Source organism: Dipodomys ordii, unplaced genomic scaffold (assembly GCF_000151885.1).
Source record: "Dipodomys ordii isolate 6190 unplaced genomic scaffold, Dord_2.0 Scaffold127, whole genome shotgun sequence".
Lineage (NCBI taxonomy): Eukaryota > Metazoa > Chordata > Mammalia > Rodentia > Heteromyidae > Dipodomys > Dipodomys ordii.
The window spans coordinates 547,875-575,248 of record NW_012267343.1 but is presented as its reverse complement, the minus strand read 5'-3'; the positions used below and the strand labels follow the sequence as shown (position 1 = coordinate 575,248).

The window sequence follows — 27,374 nt, the reverse complement described above, 5'->3', positions numbered from 1 at the left end:
GCCTCAGCAGACAAATCCATGGACTCAACTCTAATCATCCAGCAGAGGTATGACTCAAGTGGTAGAGTGCCAGGCCTTGAGAGAAAAAAACAAGCTAAGCAAGAGCATGAAGCCCCTGAGTTCAAGCCTACAAAAGGAAAGAAGACAAAAAAAGCCTTTGTGGGTTTGGTGCCATAGCATCAACAGACACCCAGAAGCCAAGTGTGTCCCCTGGAGAAAGGCAGGAAGGGCATCTCCTGCAGAGGATGGCACAGGCCCCAGCTGAGAAGGGTAAAATAACCTTTGGAAAAGAGGAGGTTTTTCTGATGGGCCATTAGAGGAACCCCACAAGGACATCTTGGCAATTAGGCTGCAGAAATGTGCAGACATATTGTTGGCTACTGGCCCCAAAGGAGGTGGGAGGGAGGTAAGGAGGAAAGGACTTCTTGGGGTTGCACCCCAGCCCAGCTTGAGTGCACCTCTCCAGGTGCAGCTGTGTGTAGCCTTCATTATCAGCTGCCAAGCTGAGCTCCAGGCTGCTCTGACCCCAACATTAGCAAAATGATGGTTGATTACCTCAGGCCCTTTGTGCTCTACTGAAACAACAGAAATTTGTGCAGAATGTTCACTCTAACTAATTTAATGGAAGTCCAAGAGAGCCAGCCTTACCGAATTACAAGAGAGTCGAATGCAGACACCGTAACAAAGGTGGGTAGGCTTCTCCTCGGGCCTTTGCAAGCAGCAGGGGGAGGGGACAAGGTGACTTGGTCAGCATCCCACATCAGTGAAGAGGTGGAGCCAGGACTTGAACCCCAGTCTCCTGATGCTGGATTACTGTTTCGTGAAATGATGGCTAGGAGCTTCTCCTGCCTCCTCCATCTCCCATCTTCCTACCTCAGGTTATTCTGGTCCCCAGCACTCCAATCCACCACAGCCATCCAATCTACCTCCTTTGACCACCTGTATTCTTTGCTCCTGGGTCTCTGCTCTTGGAAGCAAAGACTTCATCCGCTGTCTTTCCAGTGCTAGACATGGAAAGAGCCACTCAATAAATGTCTGAAGACACTAAAGGAGATTGTGCCTGAGTCAAAAGTATGGGACTAAACCCTGTTACACGTCTATGCATGCTGGATTGGATGTTACTTAACCTGGACTTCAGCTGATCAAGAATAAAAATTAGGTGCAAGTGGTTCATGACTGTACTCCTAGCTGCTCAGGAGGTACAGATATTAAGAATCACAGTTCATGAGACCCCATTTTAAACCAATAGCTGAGCACGGTGGTACACACTTGTCATCCTAGCTACAGAGGTCAGCATAAATAGAAGGATCACAGTTGAGGCAAGCCTGGGCAAAAGGCAAGACCCCAACTCAAAATTAATCAGGGCAGAGTACAGTGGAGGTACTCCCTAGATACTATGTTGAAAATGAACTATACAACTTGTGGACGGGACAGGAGGAAAAAACTGGGAGAGAGTAAGGAGAGGAGAGACTTGTGAAATGTTAACCCCTCTGTGCATCACTTTTACAACAACAATAAAAAAGCTAAGGAAAAAAATAACCAGTGCAAAATAAAAGGGCTGGAGGCATGGCGTATCTAATGAAGCACCTGCCAAGCAAGAGAGAAGCCGAGTTCAAAACTCTGTACTGTCAAAAAAAAAAAAAAAAGGAATAAAAGAGTGTGACATAGAGCCTTCTGCATGCATGCATGAATAAATGAATGACACTCTTCTAGCCCAGAAACACTCAAGGCAGGGACATTTCTAATTTGTTGGGCACCCCTAGTGCTTGGTATTGGTGGGTCTTGGGAAAAAACAGCCCACACGGAGGGAGAATATCTGAGCCTGTTGGTAGTCACCAGGCACACATGCCTGCATTTCCCATGTGTACGTTGGGAGCTGGTGCTGGTGTCCCACACTGAGTAAGGACAGAAGCGGCCAAGTGCGTGAGAAGCACTTCGCAGGCAGCAAGGCACTGCCCAGGTGCCTGGGCGAATGCATGAGGACCTGAGTGCACCTCTCCTGAGGTTCCCGGGCCCTCATCTTTGGGGAAGCACACCAGCTGGTAAGTGAGGGGCAGGGGAACAGCATGAGACATTGCAGCAGGAGGTAAGGTTCTATTTTTGGCAACAAAGGCAATAAAACAGGGAGCAGATGGGGAGGTGAAACCCTGGCTCCTATAGAAGCTATGCCAGTGGCTTTGAATTATCTGCCTCCTCCTGACAGCTGGATCCCCCTCTGGCTTCTGTCTCCTGTCTTTTACTAGCTCTCCTCCCCTGCCTGCACCCCCCAACCCTGGGCCATGGCCTTGGCCTATGCTTCATAATCAGAAGACATTCTCTGTGTCTGCCCCACGCTTGCGGAGGACGCTAAGAGCTGTGTCTGGGTGGAGGTGGGACAGCATCCAGGAGAGGCTGGAGAGTGGCAGCGTGGGGATCTCGCTGGACGCACAAGTCAGGGTCAGGCCATTGGCTTCAAAGAAGCTAACATTGACCCCTCGAGAGACAAACTTTTTTGCTTGTTTGTTTGTTTGTAAAGCAGCACTGGGGTTTGAACATCTTGCTGGGAAGATGTTCCACCACTTGAGCCATGCTTCCAAATTTTAGTTAGGTTTTTAATGTCGTATTTTATCCCAGGGGACTGGACCACATCCTCCTATTTGCATTTCCTGAATAGCTGGGATGACTGATGACATGCACCACCACGCCTGACTTTTTTAGTGTTTAAGGACTTGCCAACTTTTGACCTAGGGTTCGACCTGAAATTCAATCCTCCTGATCTCTGCCTCCCAAGTATCTAGGATGACAGATGAGAGCCACTGATGCAAGAAACAAACTCTGAGCATCTGCATATTCATTGAGAATCCAGTTAGGCAACTATACTTGTGTTCCTGCTATGTTCTGGGCACTGTGAAAGACTCTGAGAACATAATGACGAATAAGAGCTGTCTGGCCTTACAGGACAAGAGAAAGGGCATTAAATACAGTCAGTAAGCTGTGTAGTAGATGTATCATGAAGAGAGAAAACATTGTGCTTATGAGGACATGCATACTTTTGAGGCCTTGGGTGGCAGAGTACACTGTTACAGAGAAGTCAGAAGCTTAGATTTAGCAAAACTGTGCAGGTGAAAAGAAAGGAGCCTTGGGGGTGGGGACACAAAGGAAGAAGATGAAAGAGCTCCCCTCCCAGCACAGAACAATGAAGCCAGTTGAAATTATTTTAAGGAAAAGGGAGTGGAGCTAAAGAAATGCATTTGATTGGGTACATTGTACAAAACATCCCAAAGAAGCCCCTTTATGCCACTAATTCAGGTAATAAAAATGGAGGAGTTGTGGTGTTGATACTAAAGACATGGACTACGGAGGAGCCCCATAGAGAAGGTGGCAAACATGGAGGGGGGATTGCTGTGAGGGCAGGACTTTGTAAGGTGTGTGGAGGAGTTCAAGCTCCATCATTTCCATACAGCTTTGGAGTCTGAATCAGCCATATCAGTATGTTGTGGTCCTGGGGGAGATGAATGGGAGGAATTCGCTCACCAGAAGGTCATCTGACAAGTGTGGAATCAGGATAAAAGCATATGTACTTCAGATTGTGGGGTTTCTTTATGTCTCCACTCTGACTCTGATAACGCCGTATTTTCCTGGTTTCCTAAACTCAGTGGAGAGCATTGTTCTCAGGGATATCTGCAAAAAAATGTGTCTCATTCAACTTTGAGGAGCTGAATCACCAAAAGCTAACTTAGGATGGTAACTGGAGAGGGAAATGGCAGGCCTCAGGCTCTACCCGTCCCCTCTAAGAAACTGAAAAACATCATTGAACTGGGTTTTCTTTTCTTTTCTTTCTTTCTTTTTTTTAGCTTTATTCACTGAAAAATTCTTCTGCTGAGAAATACAAACTCTTTCACCATTATAAATACTGTTTTGATAACAACACTGTACTTTGCTCAAATACCCAGATGGAAGACCATATGCAAAATAAATTCCAAGGAGTTTTTTTGACTGGCCATCTGCTGGAGTTGGAAAGAAAGCCTGCCTCTTTTTCTACTCTGCAAAAATTTCCACTGAGAATCCTACTTGCTTCAGCGTGGTGCCACCTGCTGCCGGAAGCTGGGTACCGTATTGCAAATGGACACAGGGAAATGTGGGTCTCTCTCTCTCTCTCATGAGATAAACTAAATCTCAATTAATATGGGAAATAAGCTACAGAGGGTCACATTTTCCATTCACAGCTCTTCTGGTTTGTGTAAGGAGTCACAAAGCAAAGTGCACCTGTGTGTGATCATGCATATACACGTGCACACACACACACACACACACACACACACACACACACACACACACACCTGAGACATTGTCACGACATTGTTTACCAACATAATTAAGTTCTTCATCTCTGATAAGGCTTCACGGTTTGGCTTTACCTGTCAAAAACTGTAAAGGCTATCTTTCGGTGTACTTTGAGGTATCTATCTGAAGAAAATGGAGGCACTGGTGTATAAAGATACTTTATGAGAGTGTTCTCTATAACATTACTTGTTGAACCAAAAAATGTAAGAGCTACTACATGCCCATAAGGAGAGACTGACTTTCAAAGTTATGATGAATTTAATGCAGTCCTGACCTACAAAGGTATCTAAAATATACTTGGGGGAAGGGGAAATGCAGGCTAAGGAACAATAATGTAGAATATAACCTTTTTTTGTTAAATAAAAATCTGCGCTGGTTATAGGGATTCATGCCTGCAATCACAGCCGCTCCGGAGGCAGAGATTGGGAGGATCATGGTACAAGGCCACCCAGGCAGTCAAGTTAGCAAGAGCCCAGTCTGAGCCAATAAGCTGGGTGTGGTGGTATGTGCCTGTCATCGAAGCTGTTTGGGAGGCATAAATAGGCATACAAAGACCCTCCTTTGAAAAATAACTAAACCAAAAGGGCTCAGGACTTGGCTCAAATCAAGTGTCAGAGTAGCTGCTGAATATGCTCAAAGCCTCAAGTTAAAAAATATATACCTTGGGGCTGGGAAGGTGGCTCAGTGTTTGCCTTGCATGCATGAGGCCTTCCCTGGGTTTAATTCCTCAGCATCACATAAGCAGAAAAAGCCGGAAGTGGTGCTGTGGCTCAAGTGGTAGAGCACTAGCCTTGAGCTAAAGAGCTGAGGGATGGCGCCCAGGCCCAGAGTTCAGGCCCTATGACCAACAAGTAATAATAATAATAATAATAACATACCTATTACAACGTGTGGTTGTTCATACAGACAAAAGGCTGAAGGATATACATCAAGTGTTGAAAGTGATTTCTGAGAATTGGGGATTTTTTTCAGTTTTTACACAGTTTTACTCAGATGAAGTCTAAACATATTCATACAATTACAGATTTTCAGTGGATCTTTTGTATGTTTTTGAGAAAAAGTTTTACTATATAGCTTAGATTGGCATGGAACCCATGACCTTCCTGCTTCAGCCTCCCCCATACCGTAATTACAAGCATAAACCACCACATCTGGCTAAGTAGTTTTAATAGCCTCAAACTGCAATCAACCCAAATGTCCATCAGTAGCTAAAGATATAAACAAACTGACACCAAGTTCTAATTGAAAACTCAGAAATTAACAGAATTATTGACATATGCTACAAGAGTCAATCTCAAAATAATTATGTTGAGGGAAAGATGCCATTCCAAAAGAGAGAAAGCCCCTTCCATATGAACCCATTTATCTAACATTCTAGAAATGGAAAATGAGAGCAGATCCACAATTACCTACTGTTATGAGAGAGGGACATGAAAGGAAATCAAGAGAGGACTGAAAAGGGTCATGAGGAAACATTTGTGGGATAGAGATAATCAATTTCTTGATTTTGATGCTAAGAATGTATATATATATATACACACACATATACATTCATGTGTTTGATATTATTTGATATGTATATATCAAATTACTTCTTTAAAATATATGGAGTCTAAATATGTTGAAAATGAACTATACAACTTGTGGGTGGGAACAGGAGGAAAAAACGTGGAGATAGCAAGGGAAAAGGTAACATTGTTCAAAAAGAAATGTAGGGGGTTGGGGATTTAGTTCAGTGGAAGAGCCCTTGCTTGACAAGTACAAGGCCCTGAGTTCAGTCCTCAGCTCTAGAAAAAGAAATAAATGTACTCTTTATCTGACTTATATAACTGTAACCTCTCTGTACATTACCTTCACAATAACAATAAATATGTAAAAATACATATAGTCTATTGTAGACCAGTTATATCTCAACAGAGCTGTCCTTTGAAAGGTACAAGACAAAACGGCTATCTATACTAGTAGTAGAGCACCTGCCTTGCAAGATGAAGCCCTGAGTATTGCAAAAAAAAAAAAGTCTCCCCAGGAGATGCTTAATGATCTTAGTGATTATAAAGAGTAAAAAAAATAGTAACTTCATAGTAGAGGAATCTAACAAACACTAAGTGATGGACATGACAATGACACCCTGAACCTCTTGACATGTGACATTGTGGGGTATTCTTGCCAAAAATGTGTCATCTGAACCTACTCGTGAAAAAAAGAAGGCTGAAAATAATCTGATCTGTGAAATTTAAAGGTCATTTTCAAAATAAATAAATGACTGGTGATACTCAAGAGAGTCAAAGTCACAAAAGATAGACAGGTGGAAGAACTGCTACCACTTAGAGAGGACCAAGCAGAAATGTTGGCCAAATGAGTCAGGGATCACAGCATGGGTCCTGTACCAGAAAAAATCACTAGTAGAACAAGAAAAATCCCAATAAGCTATATCATCCAACAATGTCATGTCAATGTTCCTGTCCCAGTTTGGGTAATTATAGAAAATGCTAACATTGGGGAAAAGTATACAGCAACCAACATTGTACTATTTTTTGTAACTTTTTGTTAAATCTAGAATTATTACACACAAAAATTAAGTTTTTAGATAAACAAAAGCTGAGGAACATTGTCAGCAACAGATCTGGACTGCACCATGGAAATTCTTCAGACCAAGGGATAATACCACAAGAGAGAATTCTAGACCAATGCAAAAGAATGAAGAGCATTATGAATGGAAAGTTTATCTAGGGAAAGTATAATAGACATACTTGGCTTTGTTTTCTTTTTGGTGCTAGTGCTGGGGTTTGAACTCAAGGCCTAGGCATTGTCCCTGAGCTTTTTTGCTCAAGACTAATGCTCTACTACTTGAGCATACCTCAACTTCTGGCTTTTTGGTAGGTACTTGGAGATAAGAGTCTCATGGACTTTCCTGCCCAAGCTGGCTTTCAATTACAATCCCTAGATCTTAGCCTCCTGAGCCACCAGCACCCAGCAAATATACTTTTTTTTAGCTTCTTTAAGATACTTAACACCTATAATCCCAATACTTGAAAGGCTAAGGCAGGAAGACCATGAGTTTGATGCCAGCCTTGACTATATATCAAAATACAAAGAAGGAAGGAAGGAGGGAAGGAAGGAAGGAAAAGGAAGAAAAAAGAAAAAGGAAGGAAGGAAATGTTACCTTTTCAAAGCTTAAATAATAAGCATGTGTTGTGGAATTAGATGATATATGACAAGAGCATGTAAGATGTAGTAAAAATAGATGCATGCTATAGTAAGGTATTTAGATTTTGCTTGAGATAACAACAGGTAAATATGCTAAATTAAAGACATAATTTAAATCTTAGATTCTAAGTCCTAAGACCAAAACTAAAAAGATAAAAGTAAAATCTCAAAATATTAATTAAAAAAGAAATGGCCAGGTGTTAGAGGTGAATCTTAGGTGGTATTACACACTAAATATAAATGGACACACTAATTAAAAGGCAGGGATTGTCAAGCTAGATAAAAGGCAGTAACTCAAGTGCAGGCCAACAAGCAGCACTCTTTAAACATGAAGACAGGGTGGAAGTAGGAGAAGGGTAAGCGCTATCTTGTGCAAGTACTAAGCCAAGGATATTTGGAGGGTGCCATACTATATCAGACAAAGTAGACTTCATGACAGGGAAAGTTACTTTATAAGAAAGTCAAATCATAAAGCTACACACAGAGCTCCAAATTACTTGGTGGAAACTGATGTAATGAAAGAGAGAAGCTGGAAATTTCGCCATCACTCAGTAGGTGGTAGAACATGTAGGTAGTAAGTAAGAAAGAAAAATGGGATGCTTCCAAGAGCCAACTTGCCATAATTGTTGGTATGCCAACAACTCCAGAACACAAATTATTTTAAGTGCACGCCAACATTCATCAAGATAGGCTGTAAGAAAAATTGTTATTAAATGTAAAGGGATCAAAGTGATGAAGGATGTACTTTTTGATAGGCATGGTGAGGCACACCTATGATCTCAGATATATGGGAACCAGGAATGGAGATCGCGGTTTGAAGCCAGGGTAAAAAAGAGAAAAAGTTAATGAGACCCTATTACTCAAAACAAGCTCTCTGCGGTGGCATCCGCCTGTAACTCCCTCTACACCAAACGTGGAAGTAAGAGGATCACAGTCTGAAGCCAGACCAGGGCAAAAGTGAGACCCTCTCTGAAAATCAAACTAAAGAAAGGTGGGTTAGCTTAATTGGTAGAATGCTGCCTTAGAAAGTACCCTCCCCTCAAGAAAAAGCACTCTACCACTGAGCCACCTTCCTAGCCCAAGAATTACTTGGAAAATCTCAAAATTATTGTAAAATTGAGCAACACATTTCTAAATAATCCAAGGCAAACCTTAAGGGAAATTAGTAAGCGCTTAAACCAAATGATAATGAAAATGTAATATATACAAATTTCTGAGATGCACTCAAAAAGAATACTGCAAACTTTATTGCTTAAAGTTTAAAAGTTAGTAATTCTATGTTGGCTCCTTTAAAAGTTGAGAAAAAGAAGCAAATTAAACTAAAAAATAGAAAAAAGGACATTACATTAAAATAAACCAATGATTAAATGAACAAAGAAAATAAAATCATAAGTGGATTCTTTTAAAAGATTGGTAAAAATGATAAATTCTTAACTAGACTGTCACTTCAAAACAGAAAAATTACCACTTACCACAACAATATTATTTAAAATATTTTGATGTCAAGTGAGATAAGACAGTCTAATTCTTTGAAAGGCACAAGTTAACTATATCTATTGGAAAAAATGATCCTACAACTTCACATATTCCTCAAAAGAAAGCCCAGGCCCAAATACATTTGACAGTAAATTCTTTTGAACATTTAATAATAGCAAAACTTGCAACTAAGTAGAGGAAGAAATACTTGCCAATTCTTTTAACAAAAGGCATACATTAGCCCCACACCAAAACCAAATATAAATGTTACATATCAGCTAGTCTTATGAATACACATACAAAATAGTAATGTGTTGCAAAGGGGGTTCATCTGTATATAAAAAGGAGAATACCTAAATGACATTTATATCAAGAATGCACCATTTAAAAGATCATTCAATCAACTCATCACATTATCAAAATAAAGAATAAGTCATAAGATCAATTCAATAAACACAGAAGAGGCATATGATGAGAATAAGCATCTATTTATGACAAGAACTGTTTGCCAACTGTAAAATTGAAACTCCTTCATGTAACTAAAGATTTTTTTAAAGTAAGTTTGGCAATTTCCTACAAAGATAAATATACACATATAACATAACACAAAATGTCACTTCTGGATATTACACAAAAAAAACACCTATCTAGAAAATAACTTACATAGTCATGGCAGTTTTATTTTTAATATCCACAAACTGGAAATGACCCAGATGCCAAGTGGATAAAGGAATTGTGATAATTCCTATACTGGAAAGCTATTCAATAATAAAGAAAATACAGATAACTGAGACATACAAAATGCATGGATGAGTCTCAAAAACAGAATTCTAACATGAAAAAACTCAAAAGAGCACATACCATATAAGTCTACTTATCTAAACTTATTTTTTGTGTGTATATGTGTGGTACTGGGAATTGAATTCATGCCTCCTGTTTACTTGGCAAGCATTCCACCACTTGAGACGTACCACCAGTCCTTTTACCGTTTTTGTTTTTGTTTCTTTTCAAATATGGTCTGGCAATAAAAACTTCCCTTGGGCTGGCCTTGAACTTCCCTCTTCTTGAATGTTACAGGTTTGACTTCAACGATTGACAATCTTATTAATTCTATTAGATTTTTAATGTGTATGATATGATTGGCTTGAACTCAGGCCTCACACTCTCACTTGGCTTTTTTTGCTCATGGCTGGTGCTCTACCACTTGAGCCACACCCCCACTTCTGGCTTTTTGCTCATTAATTGGAGATATAAGTGTCTCAAGGATTTGTCTATCAGGGCTGGCTTCAAATCATGATTCTCAAGTCTCAGCCTCTTGAGTTGCTAGACTTATAGGTGTGAGCCACTAGCATCCAGCTCTTTTAATTTTTAATATAGTTGGAGCTACCTAATTAGCCTTGCTAATAGACCTAGATAGCTGTGGACCTGAGAAGGAAAGGTATTCTGTGGAGTAAAGCCACAGAAGTGAGAGATTGGAGAGAGCACAGAGAATAGCTAATAGTTATTTCTTAAATTAACTTTATTGGAGCATAATTTACATGCAATGAAATGCACCTGGTGTAAGTTAATAGTTGGATGATTAAAAAAAAAATGTTTACAAACCCATATGACTGCGGTCTCCTGGAGTGCTTCCATTTAAAAATTAGTACTTCAAGCTGTTTTGTGTGTAGTAAATCATAATTTTATTATAGGTTTTGTAGTTCAACATTAAAACCAATATGAAGACAACAAAACATATGAAAACCACAGGCCTACGAGTCAGTGCTAGACTTAAGGCTTATTTCCTGAGCAGGTCATTACATTTCCCAAAGCTTCATGGACCTCATCCATGGAATGGAGATGTTTAAAACAACAACAACAACAAAACCAAAAACGTGCCATAAGGTTAGTGTGAATATGAAAAGTAATCATGCTTCTAGCCCAATGTCTGGAACACAGTAGGCCCACTCAGAGATAACTGCCTTGCCATAATTAGACAGACCTTTGTTGCACAGCGACCCCGCAGTTCATGTTTATGGTATGGGCTGCACATCTTGCCAAAGGATGTGAAATCATTCTAAATAGTCTGGTAAGAGACTAAACAGAATAGCAATTTTGAATTCTTCTTCCCTACTTCTATTTCATAATCAGTGGCAAAAACTCTGAAGGATTCCAAGCTCAAACACTTTGCCTATAAGTGCCACAGGCTGGGCATTTGAGAATTGATTCTGGAACAAATTCAAAGCAGGACTCTTGAAGAGACTCACTTACAGGTTGTCAGACTAGTTCCCTAGCCTTTAGGCAAGAGCTCAACACCCTCCATCTTATACCACTGAAAGTTGGGGCATCCCTCTCCTACGGTTTTCCCAAATGGCCCCATTTGTGGGGTCCACCTGCCCAGTCTCCATGTTCTACTTCTGGTATCACTAAGACCTGTCCTCTCATGCCAAGACCCACTTCTTCAGTGGACTTACCTGTCACCCTCTCACCCTCCCCATTCAACTCTGCATACTGCCAACACCCACCAAATACCCACGAGTCCCCCTCTTAATCAGGTTCAGCTTCCTGGGGTTCCTTCAGCCCAGCTCCTTGCACACAGGACTCAGGATACAATCAGTCACAAGCACAAATAATTCAGGGGTCATGGGGACAGAGCGCCATCTACCTGAGTTGTGAAGAGCTGCAACTCCTCAGGTAGAATCCACGAGCGAGGGTAGAAGTTGTACTCTTCGGGGAAGAGGGTCTGCATAATTCTCACAGCTCTGCTCAGGGTGATTTTACGCACCATCTCTGTCATACCTGGAGAGGAGACCAACCGTCAGGTTTGAACAAGCACATGTCATCATCTACAAAGTGGGCATTATTTGGGATCTTTAAAACCATCCATCCACCATGGCCACTTTTTAAAAGCAGTATTTACAATAAGTATGAGTTGTTCCTCGCAGTAGTGGCTCTTTGGAAAGAGCTACCAGAATAGTGAAAGAAGACAGCATTCATTATAAAAAATGAAGCATCCCTTCGAATACATGGTTTTCACCCAGTTTATCATCTGGCTGCCATTTCAATAGGTAATAGGCACAAGAAGAATTTCTATCTTGCACTTAAAACTTAATACCCTCTTTAGTTGGGGGCTAGCACACATATTTCTGAGACTCTTTCTATCTTTTACCCTAGAGAATATTATCTAGTCGACTCTGGTGACATGATGAGAAACTTAATTAAGTTTCCAGGTTTTAATCTTTCATGAGTATTGAGGTATAAAATAGAAAAACACACACAAACACCTTTCAGCATAAAATCTGTCTTCTTGGATCAAGGACAGGAAATGGAAAGGCTATCAAAGCAAAATTTATAGTTTGGGGTGGGGAGAATGTAATTCATAGGAATTCTTAGTTCTAAGTACTTATATTGACATTGATCAGCTTTCATTAATTTGACCAGAGGAAACTGAAGTGTCTCATCTAAAACATACTTTAAGAAATAATGGTGGACATTATTTTTGTAACATCATTGGTAACTCTGGCAAGCAAGGAAACAATATTGTTTATCTTAGCAAATTTTAAGAAATAGGTTAAAAAGAACTATAAAATTTAGCCTGCTTATTTAAGGCTAAAAATTCATATTAAAAATAACCTGTATCCTGAAAGAGATTAAAGTGGTCCATGACTGTCATTAGAAATGAGCATGGTACAATTATCTCTAATAGAAATTAGAGTTCCCCATAGCTTGGCATGCCCCAATCATCACATGTTTAAAATGGCCCCAGTCAGAGATAATGATGTTTCTCTTGACCCTCATGTTCAGGAACCAAATGAACATCTGAGAAGGAAGATTAGAATTACAACTTCTCCCTTCCCTTGGTGTATCAAAAAGCTCAATAAGGGCTGAAGTTGTGGCACAGCAGTAGAGCACCTGTCTAGCAAGAAGTTAATACTTAACCACTCTAGCACTGGAGCCACAGCTCTACTTCCAGACTTTTGGTGGTTAATTGGAGATAAGAGTATTATGGACTTCCCTGCCCAGGCTGGTTTCAAACCACCATATGCAGCTTCCTGAGTAGCTAGGATGACAACGCATGCGCCTAGCCAATGGTTCCTTTTGTAACATGCATCCTTAGTTCCCCACTGCTAACAGATCTGGTTTCCAAGTTTACCTTTGTGTCTCTAGGAAGTTCTCCACTGAAAGTAGCTAACTTCAATTGTGTCCTAAAGGCCAAACGCTGCCCATCCCTAACACTGACTGCCCTCTGGCTGTCAGAACCCTGCTTGAAGGAATGTCTGATATCCACTAGTCACCAAAACAGCCCTCCCCCCCTCCAGCCCAGCTCTGTTTCCCTGCAGGGCTACCAGGAAAAGAATCGCAGGCAACTCACAAGATTTGCCATAGAAGCTACTGTCATTCCTGCCTCTAGCCACTCAGACATGGATGGGAGAAGTGGCGGCATCTTATGCCACATTCCTGCTGGTCAAGACTGGCCTCTTCCCTTAGCAGTCGCAGCACCCAACCCACCCAAGGTATCCCCTCTCTCGGCTCTAGATCTAACTATCTGGTCCTCTCTGCTAAAACTTGAACTTGACTTTGTGTACCAATCATGTGTTTTTCTGAGGCTCTATGGCTTCATCCTCCATTTTGGTCATCTATCTTTTACTCCTGGGGACTGAACGGCTGCCTGAGCAGCACACAGAGCTGAGGTTTTGCTTTGTTCTCGTCACTGAACCTCCTCTTTTCACCCTCATCTATGCTCCCTCTAAGTCTACCCAAAAGGTAGACTCCTCCTGCCTGTAATGTGAGCCCACTGTCCAGGGTCTTGCCACTTACTAACAGGCTCTGTGGAGGCCGACTGACTTCCTAAGTTTCTCAGTAAGGTCTGTCTCTAGATGTTTCTGCAGCAGCTGTTCCCTTACCGGATGGAGAAACTAACTCAGGCCGAGCTTCTGACACCATGGGCATGCTTCCTGAGGTCTGAGTTCTGTCTGCTACCCTGGAGATGCAAGGCCTGAGGGTCTTAATGCATTGGAATCAACCAGGAGACCAGTCCTCAGGTTTTCCCACACAGCCCCGTCAAAGCAAAAACAGACTGAGCTATATGTATTTGGAGTACTCTGTAATCACCATTGATAAAACATGCTACAGCAAACATTTTTTCGGATTCACCTCCTCTTCCTTTGTTCCCACTGTTACTAATTAGTTCATCTTCGGCCTGGGTTCCACCTCGTAGCTAAACCCATTTCCTCCCAGCCTTTCTGCTACTGCCAATGTGACCCTCAGGATGATCTTTCTGAAAGACAAGCTGACCTGGGCTATTGTCTCATGTAAGTGTCTCAGTGGTTCTCAAACCCTTCTGTCTAGACAGTGATGTGTCAGGCCTCTGCTTGTCACTTCATTGCCCCATTCATCGGGTCCACTTGAGACATCCTGTGTCACTTGTCCTTCACTGCATGAGCAGCACGCACAAAGAATTTCGTGCCTTTGTTCCCTGATTGGCACTTGGAGGGGGCGGGCATTCATTCCTGGAGGCTCAGCTCATAAGCCAATCTTCTTCAGGATCTCTTACCCTGCCTGACACCCACACAAAGCTGGATCAGGTTGTGTGTCCTTGCTCACTCAGGACTCCTAGCTACTCCAAGCTACCTCTGGAATCACACTAACATCGTGCTTTATTCTCTTGCGCACCTTTCTTCTTGTCTTTCTGTGTCCCCAGAGCCCAGACAGCTAGCCAAAAGCCACAGATGCCTCACTGAAGCTCTACTTCATCTACCCTGGACTGCCAAACATCTCAGACCACGGAATTCAATAATTAACTATTCTTTAGAAGCTGAGAATCGATCGTTTGGGATTATCTTAAAGCAAAGACACAGCTAAGATATTTTTATAGTAAGTCTTAGCTCAGTTAAGATACAATAATGTGTTTTGAGCAAAGAAATTACCCAAATAAAACCTAATGTGGTGACACAAATAAAATATATTACATGTGTATGTATACCCAGAAGTTTTTTGTTTTCCTGTACATGACGTGTCTATACATATCTGATACATTCACCAGAACTTATTATGCTAAGTTACAGACCATTCCTGGAGAATGTATTTTCATACTTGTGGGATGAGAGACACAAGAAAAACTTGGATATAACTCATATCAAAGAACAGAAGGTTCTGGAACTACCCTGGGGCTGAGGCCTGCTATCTATCATAGGGTAGAGGGGGTGCAGTGCTGTGTGCTCGTTAAGAGGACCTAAGGCCTACTTGTTGTACAGCAGATCAATTACTATTAGGAAAGTGGAAAATTACATGTTCCAGTCACTGGCATGGGGAATTTGGGAAGGGGGCAACTTGTTTCTTTGGAATGAAGATTCCTTTATCACCGTTCATAAACCTATTCCTCTGGGAGTACTGCTTTCTATATTTCTCCTTTGTTTTCCTAGAGTAGAGCCATAGCTGCTTCTCACCACTCTCCACCATTTAAGTGATTTCTTCGGAAGCAGATGGAGAAAATGTGGAAGAAGCCTCATGTTTGAGGAACTCTGTTTCCAATTCAAAGAGTTGTTCTCATCTAAATTGTGTCCTCCCAAATCTCAGGAAGTCTTTTTAGTGGCATCAGGAAGAAACCTTTCTCTGAGCAAGAGCAGCAAGGCAGAGAAAATAGCATTAAAGTGGTATTCTCTTAACAAAAACCTTTCTCCTCGTCTAAGAACAACTTTGACCTTGGGGTAACTTCCATCTCTGTTCCCTTGGAAACCAATAAAGGTATACGGCTCGCTGTGTTATTCCACCACAAAGCACACAGTTCAAATGACTCCTGATTGGTAATACCTGGTTGGAAGCCATAGCTCCAGGCTTTCGTGAGTGTGGTAAGATGTGTTCTTGGAGGGAACTTGAAAGATGGACTGTGGAGCAATTATGAGAGCTACTGACTCCTATGCAGCACCTAAACCAAGGCAGACATAGATCCTGTCTCCTTCTACCTGATTTTTCACTCTAGGTCCAGAGACTAGACCCTGAGATTGTTACAAATACTCTACTGAAGAGATATGGCTGATACTGACTGGAAGATAAGCTGTGTTTCTTGATTATGCATCTTCTAAATGATTATGAGCTACCTGTGGCCTACGGCAGCAACTTGGAAAATCTCCATGCTTACATTGAAAACCACTGAGCAGAGATGGTAAAACTAGCCAGTGTATGACCTGCAGGTACTGGGTTTCCTGAGCGAGGTCTTCTTAAAGATATAATATAGAATGCCAAAGAAAAGTGAGGAAATTAATGCTCTCTTTTGTATATAGATGACATTATACTAAGAAAAACCATCTCTATTCAGCCAACTACATGCTGACATATAAAAAAGATAAATACATTTAAGGTTGGGAGGAAATATAAAAGATAGGCACATGGTTATTTTGGCAGATGAGGGATGAGATTCAGGGTGATGTTCCCTTTAAAAATGTATTATACCAGGGCTGGGAAGGTGGCTCAGTGGTAGAGTGCTTGCCTCGCATGCATGAGGCCCTGGGTTCAATTCCTCAGCACCACATAAACAGAAAAAAAAAGCCAGAAGTGGCGCTGTGGCTCAAGTGGTAGAGTGCTAGCCTTGAGCTGAAGAGCTGAGGGACAGTATTCAGGCCCAGAGTTTAAGCCCCACGACTGACAGAAAAAAATACATTATACCATATTCTGTGCAGTAAAATAACTAAATATAAGACCCTGTGGGTGGAGAAACTTAACCAAGTATTTCCTTCTCCCTAACTGTCCCACTACCCCGAACCTCTGACTTCACATAGGCCTGAATAAAAGCAATGAAAAATAGTGACCACAGCAGGAGGAGGCGACAGATTTAAAAATAGAACTAAAAAAAAATTGTTTGTGAAGGCTGAGGTGTAGAGAGAGGGATGTTCGGATGTGTTGGCAGTGGCAATTTTCTGGTGAGTGCCTGTGTCATTATGTACTAGCTGAGGCTGCCTATAGCTCAGGGCACTTAGAATGCAGACTAGAGAATTTGGTTTTGAAAATGGTTATCTCCAACTATGATCATTAAAGAGGGGGGAACTGATACTTCCTTTATAGGATACGTTCCTAGAATCTTAGTTCCCATGGGAGGAATGTTCCAGTTCATTTGGAGCATATAGTTTCATCACTAGACCCCCCATATTATATCTATAACCTAACAAGTGAAAAATCATATTCTCCCACCAGTGGAATTAGACCAAGAAAGCCTGTCTCAATGTCTGCAAAAGCTAGCCTGCACTCTTGAAGTCCTGGGAGGCTTAAGTCCTGATTATCCCTGTGCTAACTTCCCTCCCATGACAACAGCAATGCAGCAGAACACACAGGCAGCAATTCCCAATTAAGAGTCTTCAAGTTTGAGCTCAACCACACTGTCATGTTTTGTTTTGTTGTTTTTTTATAGATGGTAGAAACACCAGAAACACTTTCAAATGTCAACATTAACAGCAGATACCTGGAAACTTGTTCACTTGACCAGAGAATATGTCATTGTCGTGAAATGAAACTCCATGCCAGTAGATGTCACAAGGCAAGCGTCGGCCAAATGGAAACTAGAAAACAGAAAACCAATGTGATTAATTAGCGAGGCAGTGGTAGCCCATGCTTATCATCTGAGCTATTGAGGAGGCTAAAATCTGAGGATCACGATTCAAAGCCAACCTGGGCAGGAAAGTCCATGAGACTCTTATCTTCAATTAACCACCAGAAAAGTAGAAGTGATGCTGTGGCTCAAAGTGGCAGAGTGCTGGTCTTGAGCAAAAGAACTCAGGGACAGTGCTCAGGCCCTGAGTTCAAGTCCCATAATGGACAAAAAATATGTGATTAATTACAAAAGGGATAGGGACCATAGTGGGTGTCCACTATGTACAATTCCTAACACCTGGCACACGACATGATTTGGTTCTCATAATGAGCATGTGAGGTAGATGAAGAAACAGATTCAGACAGGGTTGTCACATACACATGCCACTGGCTTTACAAGCACAATTTCATTTCAGTTCTCGTAGCTAGATTCTAATGGAATATTCCCTTTTAGCTAATTAAAAATATGAGGCTATAGAAAATAGTTTGACATGCCTTAGGTAGCATAAAGTTTATGGAAGGGGAAGAATCAGGGTTTGAATCCAAGTCTACCCAAATAAACGCTTACCTCTTTCCCTTTCTTTGCAAATTGAAACTCTCTACCCATCCCTGAAAGAATGAGCAGAACCTCCCCCCCCCTCACACAAGGGCAGGCTATACCCCCAGTGCCTAAAACAGTTCCTGGAACCCTACAGTAAAGACTTTTTGCATTAATACATGAACAAGTTAAGAGGGGTCATCTGACTCAAGATGAGATAACTAGATTCTGTCTTCCAGGAATTTGGAAATCTGAGATGCCAGGCAGCCTCAGCTGGCCCTTGAACTGGAGCAATAAAAAATATAAAAAGCCAGAGCTGGGCAGCTGGAGCAGCTATGTACAAAGAGAAGCCAGTCTGCTGAGAGAGAGAGAGAGAGAGAGAGAGAGAGAAGGGGAGGTGAGGCCATGTTGCCTGGAGACAGATGGAGAGGCCTCTGTCCCAGGGCTTGCAGTCCCATAAGCTGGCTACCGCTTCTGCCCTTGGGTCCTACAAAATAGGCTTGTATCCCGAGAATATCTTTTTGGGGTGTGCTGAAATCCTCTTTGGCACAAGCTGCAAGGTTTCAATTATTTGCAGTCAGAAAAATCTTCAGTGAGACAGAAAGGTTTGTTCTTTCCACTCCATCCTGGTGCCTCTTCAAAGTTATTAACACGTTCTGCATTTACAGAACACGTTGTGTAAATCTGCATCTCAGCTGACCTTGTTAAAAAGGGAAAGGGAGAACATGCTAGCTCATATTTAGAACTTGCTTGTTAGGAGTCCAAATGAAGAGAACGCCAACACATTAAATAACATTGTTCAGTTTCCACTCTAAGACAACAGTTAATCTGAATTTTTATCTGCTCTTAAGTTGAGGGGCTAGGGTCCGGTAGGAGGACATGGTATGACTAACGAGATTCCGGTTGTGACTCGATGCTATCCAATCGTTTCCAAATTAAAATGAAGGCAAACAGACTCAAGCCCTTTAAATCAGCTACACCATTTCAAATCTGTGCCAAAACAAGGCATATGCTACACTCCAGCAGCATTCGCAATTTCATCTATAATTTATAGCATTTCACTCGTTTTCTGTGCACCCAGTGGGCTATAAGTTATTTATTCAGCAGTCAGAAATACAAAGAGATATAACATATGTTATTTTCTTCCAGCTGTTAAGTGCTAATATAGATGAGAGAAAGATAACCAGACAGATAGGTGTCTCTAAAATGCACTCAGCTGGGTTCAGTGGCTCATGCCTGTAATTCAAGTTACTTAGGAGGAAGAGGGCAGGAGGTTCATGGGTGAAGGACAGCCTGGGCAGAAAGTTAGTGAACCCTCATCTGAAACAAGCCAAGAGTGGTAGCTCACATCACACACAATCCCAGCTGGGAAAGAAGGATAGAGGGATTTCAGTTTCATACAGGCCCCAGGGAAAAAACACAAGGCTTGATCTTGGGAGGATAGCTCAATTAGTAGAGCACTTGCCTAGCAAGCCCTAGTTCAAACCTCAGTACCCAAATAAATACAATAGAAAATAGAATAAACAGGCACCAATGGCTGAGCTTTGAGGATTATAGTTCAAAGCCAGCCTGGGCAGAAAAACGTGGGAGACTCTTATCTCCAATTAACTATTGGAAACGCTGGAAGTAGAGCTGTGGCTTGAACATAAAACCTCAGGAACAGAGCCCAGAGTTAAAAACAGCACAAAAGCACAGACAGACAACAGAAAAAGAGAGGAAAGGAAGGAAGGAAGGAAGGAAGGAGAGGGAGGGAGGGAAGAGAAAATAGAATAAATCAAAAGGTCTCCAAGCAAAGTGTAGTGAGATCCGTGGCGGTTCTGTGACCTGCTCCTTGCCAGTAGGCCCCCTGACAACACTTTATCGAGCTTGTCACCAGCCTCTATTCCTTACTACCCTTACAATACCAAGAGGGGCTGGAAAGATAGCTGAGTGGTAGAGTGCTTGCCTTGCATGCATGAGGGCCTGGGTTCGATTCCTCAGCACCATATAAGCAGAAAAAGCCGTAAGTAGCACTATGGCTTAAGTAGTAGAGTGCTTGCCTTGAGCTGAAGAGCTGAGGGCCAGCATCCAGGCCCAGAGTTCAAGCCCCATGACCAACAAATAGAATAAAATAAAAACAATACTAAGTGAACCCTCTGCCCAGAAGCTCCTTTGGCAGGGGCTGGAGTATAATCAAGTAGTAGAGCAAGCACCAGCCCTGAGTTCAAACACCAAGACCAAAAATTAAAATGAAGAAGTACCTTCAGCTCATTCAGTTTTGAGAAACCACCATTTTTCCACATTTTATCCATTAAATCATGATTATGTATCAGACACTCTGCTGGGGGCTTGGGAATAAAAGGGCACACAACTTCTTAAGGCTTTTTTTTTTGTAAGAGTACTAGGGCTTGAACAGAGGGTGCTGTCCTTTAGCTTTTTTTTTGCCCAAGACTGATGCTCTACCACTTAAGCCACACCTCTACTTCTGGCTTTTTTTGCTGGTTAATTGGAGATAAGTCTCATAGACCTTTCTAACCAGCCTTGCTTCAAAATATAATCCTAAGATCTCAGCCTCCTTGAGTAGTTAGGATTACAGACATGAGTTACCAGCACCCAGCCTAAAATTCTTTTTAAAACCTGTTTTCAGGCTAGGGGAATGTGGCTTAGTGGTCGAGTACTTGCTAAGCATGCATGCAGCCCTGGGTTCAATTTCTCAATACTACAGAAAAAGCCAGAAGTGGCACTATGGCTCAAGTGGTAAAGTGCTAGCCTTGGGCACAGAGAGGCTCAGGGATAGTGCCCAGGCTCTGAGTTCAAACTATAGGACTGGCAAAAAAAACTGTTTTCATACACAGCTAATATTATACATATTCAAGGGTAAATGAAAGTTTTTCCTGCAAGATCATGAAGAATAAGACCGAGACAGCCACTCTCACCACTCAGCATAATATTCAACTCAACATAGTCTTCACAGTTCTAGCCAGCAACTGGCAAGAGGGAAAAAAATCAAAGACAATCACATTAGAAATGAATAAAGTTATCTTCTTGTAGATGATAGGAAAATCACATCCATACACAAATTAGTTCAGTCAAGCTCAAAAACCTACATGTAAAAATCTGCTCAGCATTGTCACTGGGGTTTGTAGTTATGTGTTTGTTGGATGCTTTGTGTATATGATCTCATTTAACTCTCACCGCTGTCTTATAAGAAAAGGAGCACTAGAAACCCTGTATTCACACCAAAGCTTCCAAAGAGTAAAGAACTCCCCCAAGGCCCCAGAGCTAGTCAGGATAGAGGTCCAATCCAGGTCCTCCTGATTCCAAGGCCGCCAGGTGTGTGTGTGGTGGGGGGGGGGGTAGATAGACAAGAGGTGGGGTAGAACCTCTGAGAGGAGGACTTGGGATCCCTGTGTCCTGGCTCCCGACACAGACACGAGAACAGTTGCCTACTATCACCATCTGGCGTTCCCACCAGAGGCCCAAAGCAATGGAGATATGCAGGCTCAGACTGGGCCCTCCAAGACCATAAGCTAAACCTTTTCTCTTTATAAATGAATTGCCTCAGGCACTTCATTCTAGTAACGTGACTCTAACACACCTCTACGCACTACTTTCTGAACTGTATCTATTGGTTACCCATGAAATAATGCAACTAACACCCTCATGGACACTGCCATCTTTGACACAAAAGAAGTTCCTCCCTCAGGGTTACACAGCAGTCCAAAAATCTTTTCTTCTGTTTCCCAGAAAGATTGAAAGCACACTTGCAAAATAGGCTCAAGCAAGAACTGGAGCCATTAAAGATCCTTTGAGCCTGTCTGCCCCTCGGGAACTGATACAGGGTCTCTCTTGGAATGGCCCAGAGAGCCAGTTCAAACCCCACCCCCTGGGGATGTGGCAAAAAGAAATTTCACAGTGAACGCTGATGAAAGCCCAGTTCACATTTCTGTACTTTGTGAATGATTTTCTTCAGAAAACTTCTTCATGAACAAGAAATCTTTCAAGTCATGGGATAAAAGTAGAGTTATATGCTTTGATATGGACAAGTGTATGTGTAACAACGCATTGACAGGGAAGAGGATCCAAACTGGTGCTTTACGATGCGTGGCCTGAAGTATCCAAGAGGAACAGGAGGAAGTAGAAGCATCCAGCACATCGTGGTTGAGCCCAGGAGATCCTGGATCAAGCTCCAACCCACTGCATCCCACCCTGAGACCTTGAAATGATGCCTCTGCCCCTCTGTGCTTCCCCTGCTCATCTTTAACTGAGTAAAGAAATCACAACAAAAACTGTCCAGCTGGGGCTGCTGAGTGGACTCTGGCAATGCACAGGAAGTGTTTTATGATCAGTTTACATTGTTCTTGTATAGGACAGGTTATTATGTTTGGTGTCCAAAGAAATCAGCTCAATGAATAAGCTCCAGTTAACAACACATGCCAGCCAATTGTGAAGCAGCATTAGGAAAGCTCTCCTGCAAGGCTACTGTGATGCACCTGTATGCAAGACCCTCCTAGAATGCCCTGGAGCAGAAGTTTATAATCGATTCCTGTCTATTGATGCTCTGTTGAATCTCAAGTTCAGCCTCTACTTTGTCAGCCTTTACGTTCATGCAACTGCTTTCTCCTCCAGACACAATGAACTGGAGACATTTTATTTTTCTTCCCACCTCCTTCTTCACCTACACATCTGTGGTCAGCAGCCTCTAAGCCTCCAATGATCCTGCCTTTCTGGTGCCTGCACTTGTGTGTCCTCTACCATGCTGGCATAGGCTTAATTTCTCTCCCTCTCTCTCAGTCTCCCTCCTACCTCTCTCTCCCTCTCCCTCTCTCTCTCTCTCTCTCTCTCTCTCTCTCTCTCTCTCTCTCTCTCCATTTCCTTCCTCTCCTTTCCTCTCTCAACCTCTCTCCCCAATTTATCATCCCACCCGGTCTCCCTTCTCTTGGTCAATCTTGCCCTGTCTCTGTCTCCCGATCTCAAAATCACCTCTCTTCCTTTCTTCTCACTCCCTTCTTACTTTTTCTCTCCATAATCCACCTTGGGAATACTTAGGAAGAGGCACCTATGTCAGCAATGGAAGCCTCAGGTCCACAGCCATAAGAATGAGTGTGGCAGTGAATCCTTCAGCCCCCATCAAGCTCTCAGAATCTCTGCTCTGGCCACAGCAGTCCTGGCCAACAGCTTGGCTGCCTCATGAGAGAATCTTTACTCTCAGAAATCACATTTGATAATAAACTTGTTTGGTTTTTTGGTAGTACTAGGGGTTTAGAACTCAGGGCCTCATGCTTGCTAGACAGATGATTTACCAATTGAGCCATGTTACCATCATTTGTTTCTTTAGATAGTTTGGGGATAGGGTCTCACAATACTATTTTTACACTTCCCAAGTAGCTGAGATGACAGTATTTGTTACCTCACCCAACTTTTTCATTGAGATTTGGGAGTCTCACTGATTTTTTTTGGGGGGGGCAGTGTTCTGGGCTAACCTTAAACCACAATCTCCACTTTTCAAGTAGCTGAGATTACAGGATGAGCAGTGGTTCATTCCTATGTGTGGTCATAAATGCTATTTTAAAGTGCCAAGTGTTTGGGCCCATTTGTTACACAGAAATGGATGACAAATGTACCATTTCAGGTTTATAAACAAGATCACAGAGAAACAAAGCACTTTGAGGATGAAGGGATTTAAAACATATCTTTCTTTTTTTCTTTCTTTTTTTTGTCGGTTGTAGGGCCTGAACTCTGGGCGTGGGCACTGTCACTCAGCTCTTCAGCTCAAGGCTAGCACTCTACCACCTGACCCATAGTACCACTTCTGGCATTTTCTGCTTATATGGTGTTGAGGAATCGAACCCAGGGCCTCATGCATGCAAGACAAGCGCTCTACCACTGAACCACCTTCCCAGGCCCTAAAACATATATTTCTATAATGTATGTAATGATTATTCTTTATGATGCACTTAATTGTGTGTCAGGTATTTAAATATATGCCTCCATTTTACAAAAGAAATACAACCCCATTGCTAATTAGTGGCAAACCCAGAATTTGAAGTCATGTTGGTCTTTCTTCAAAGTTTGCACTCTTTCAATTCTACTAGGCTACATGGATTGACAAATGGATAGATGAATTCACCTATGAAAATAAGTGAACATATACAGCAGGCAGTTGTGACATTTCAAGGAAGATGTTATAAATTTATTTAACATAATTTCTGCCTTTGCATTATTTTTATGCCTGTCATAGATTAGTTGGAACCCAGTCAATACCCAGTTTCCTTTGGCCTATCTAAAACTCCCCATGGGGTTGGTTATTCATGATACCACTGTCTTGTTGCTTATTCTACTGACCCAAGCAACACATTCCATCAGCTGCTGGTCATATAACTAACATCCAACACCAGCACTGCTTACAGAAATTTCCCCTTCTTATCCAGTTTAAGTAGCCATTCTACAACCCCTAAGGGAAAGCCTACAGGATAGTGGCCATAGATCACGTGAAGAGCACAGTCCCAGAGAGTGTTCGATCTCCCTCCTCTTCTCCCTCTCCCCACCCACAGTGTAGAGTGGCCTCTAGACTTCCTTTTGCCCCCCATGGCACCTCTAATCTCTCTAAAACCTATAACAAGTTTCTTTTGTAGCACACATTTTTTACCTCTTCATTGAACCACATCCAATTCACACATCTGTCCCTGCAGGGCCCTTCTAGAGAGTGGCTATGGCCACTGATAACAGAAACCCTGTTGTTATTTATATAAATGTGCTCCAAAGGCTCATGCGTCAAAGGCCTGGTCCCCAACGAAATGTTCTTTGATGGATTTCTAACTTGATGGTAGATGCTAGGATCAGGGTCTAGTGGAAGGAAGGTATTTCCTGGAAGGGTATGTTCTGTCCCCAGCTCTCCTGGCTGCCATGTCCTCTCACCATGATGGCTGCTACACTAGAAGCAAGGAGGCTGGTGCACCATAGACTGATACTTCGGAAACCATGAGCCACATGTTTGCTCCCTTCTGCTGTTTTCACATGTATTTTGTCACTGTTAGAAAACTTCTCACTAATACAGACATCAAGACCAAAGGAGAGAAAAACAGTAAGAATAAAAATCATCAGAGAAGACTATAGCACACAAATGCCCAGAGGTGGACAATAAAGACAAGGAAAGACTAAGCAGCTCCCCTTGGAGGATGGATTATAGATTTAACACTGTGCTTCAAGTGAGGAAGAAAGACTAAGTAAACACTGGTGGAAATCTGTCAGTCAGCTTTCTATTTAATAAATAACTAAAAGTATTAACTTATAAAGAGAAAATCATTTTTTGGCTCACAGTTTGGGAGGTTTCAACCCATGGTTTGTTGGCCATGTTGCTTTTGGGCTGCAGTAAGGTGACATGGCATGGCAGAGTTGTTTATTTCATGGCAAGGAAGCCAAGAGAGGACGAGGAGGGACCAGAGTTCCAATAACCCCATGGCGGGCACTTCCCTAATGAACTCAACTCTCTTCCACCACTTCCCAATAGTGCCATGGGCTGGGTCCAAGTCTATATATATACCACAGAACTTTGCACACCGTTCTCAATCTAAACTATAGCACTATCAGATCCTGAACACAGCACTGACTGCTAAAGATTTGACTGATCGATGGAGGAGGCCCATTCCAGCCTGAAGGAGGGAGGCTGGATCACCTTGCTTCTCTGGGGCTCACACCTTGGCTCTCCCATGCGGCAGAGAAGAGACAGCCACAAGGTTGGGGGGAAGGGAAGGGAAGTATCACAAGTGGATTCCTGCCTATGGGAATTGGTGCTACTGGAGGAAAACCTCACCCACATGGAGAGACCAGTTTGAAGACACTGATCATAATGTGTTTGTGGGGAAGTAGGGAGCAACTCTAAGCCTGATTCACTGTGAGGATAAACAACGTGCGTGAACCACTCAGCACCACACCATACACAGACTCAGCTGCTTAGGGTGTCAAACAAGGCTGATTTCCTTCTTTTCCATCCTTTTCTCATCACTCTTCACTTCATACAAATCAACTGCTCAGATATAAAACCAAAACCAAGTCCTTTCCCAGCAAGGTGCCTGTGGCTCATGCCTATAATCCTAGCTACTCAGGAGGTTGAGACCTGAGGGTCATGGTTCAAAGTCAGCTTTGGAAAGTCAGTAAGACTGTTAGCTTTGATTAGTCAACAACAACAAAAGCCTGAAGTGAATGTGTGGCTCAAGTAGACACTACCCTTGAAAAATTTTAAGGGACAGAGGCTAGGCCCTGAATTCAAATCCCAGTTAAACAATAACAACAACAACAAAGAAATCTTTCCCAAGTCCAATACCTGAAGAACTGGGGGTTTGGAGTGGAAGTATCTTTGTTTTCAAGACTAGCCTAAGACTAAAGATGCACACAGAGCATTCTGGGCATGGAAGCCACGTATGTCTTAATGAGTAGGCAACTACCTCTGGGGAGCCCACACTTGCAGGTATGCATTGCCCCAAGTTCAAGGACCTGGATTCAGATCTCAGCCCTGCCAACCGGGAAAGGCCTCGCTTTCATCATCTGAGAAAGATGAGCAGCCAAGCTTCCCTGACAGGCCACGTCATGGGGATGGAAAACCACCACGCAGGCGAAAGGCTCTATATTCCAGCCAGGCACCACTTAGTAGGCACTCTGTCAGTTCAATTAGAAACGATGGAAAGCAAGCCTTCCCGCTTGCTCTCCACTAATGAAGTCCCTTGGTAAGAAAGGCAGAGAGGAAGAGTCCCCAGCCATGCCTGATGACAAAGAAAGGAGAGGCTGGGGAAAACCTACAGTGAAACAAACATGGCTCTTTCCTCCAGGGATTCAGGAGCCTGGCTGGGGGCAGAACAGATGTGGGACACAGCTTCAAGGCAAAGGGCAAGAGCAAGGTGAAGAAAACTTGATCAGTGGAGGTCCCTTGAGCTGGGTGTGCAGGAGACTTCCCTCAGGAAAAGGAGCACTGTGAAAGGGCAGGAAGTTTGGGAAAGCCTGGGGCACTGGGGAGACAGCACTGGAGGGCTCCTCATGGCCCTCACCAATCATGACAGGCTGAGGAGTTTGAACTCAATTCTGCAGGTGGAGCAAAGCTACAGGAAGCACTCCAGCAGCAATATGACAGACATTTCAAAAAAAGGAGGGTGGTCAGGAGAATAAGATCTGAAGATTTGTAGTTCAAAACCAGCCCAGGCAGACAAATCCAAATTAATGACCAAAAAAGCTGGAAGTGGAGGTGTGGCTTAGGTGGTAGAGCACCAGCCTTAAGTTTTAAAAAAGTTGAGTTGATCTT

The 27,374-nt window shown here is 42.5% G+C and overlaps 1 protein-coding gene across 1 annotated transcript in view; it reads right to left on the bottom strand.

The window, feature by feature from the left end:
* Positions 1 to 27,374, bottom strand: part of Ttll11 (tubulin tyrosine ligase-like family member 11) — a 224,790-nt gene that overhangs the window by 167,295 nt on the left and 30,121 nt on the right. Inside the window, exons 3-4 of the mRNA XM_013030101.1 lie at positions 17,438 to 17,534; positions 11,651 to 11,784 (exon numbers count right to left, since the gene is read on the bottom strand). Coding sequence (XP_012885555.1) covers positions 11,651 to 11,784; positions 17,438 to 17,534 — 231 coding nt within the window. The remainder of the gene's footprint in view (positions 1 to 11,650; positions 11,785 to 17,437; positions 17,535 to 27,374) is intronic.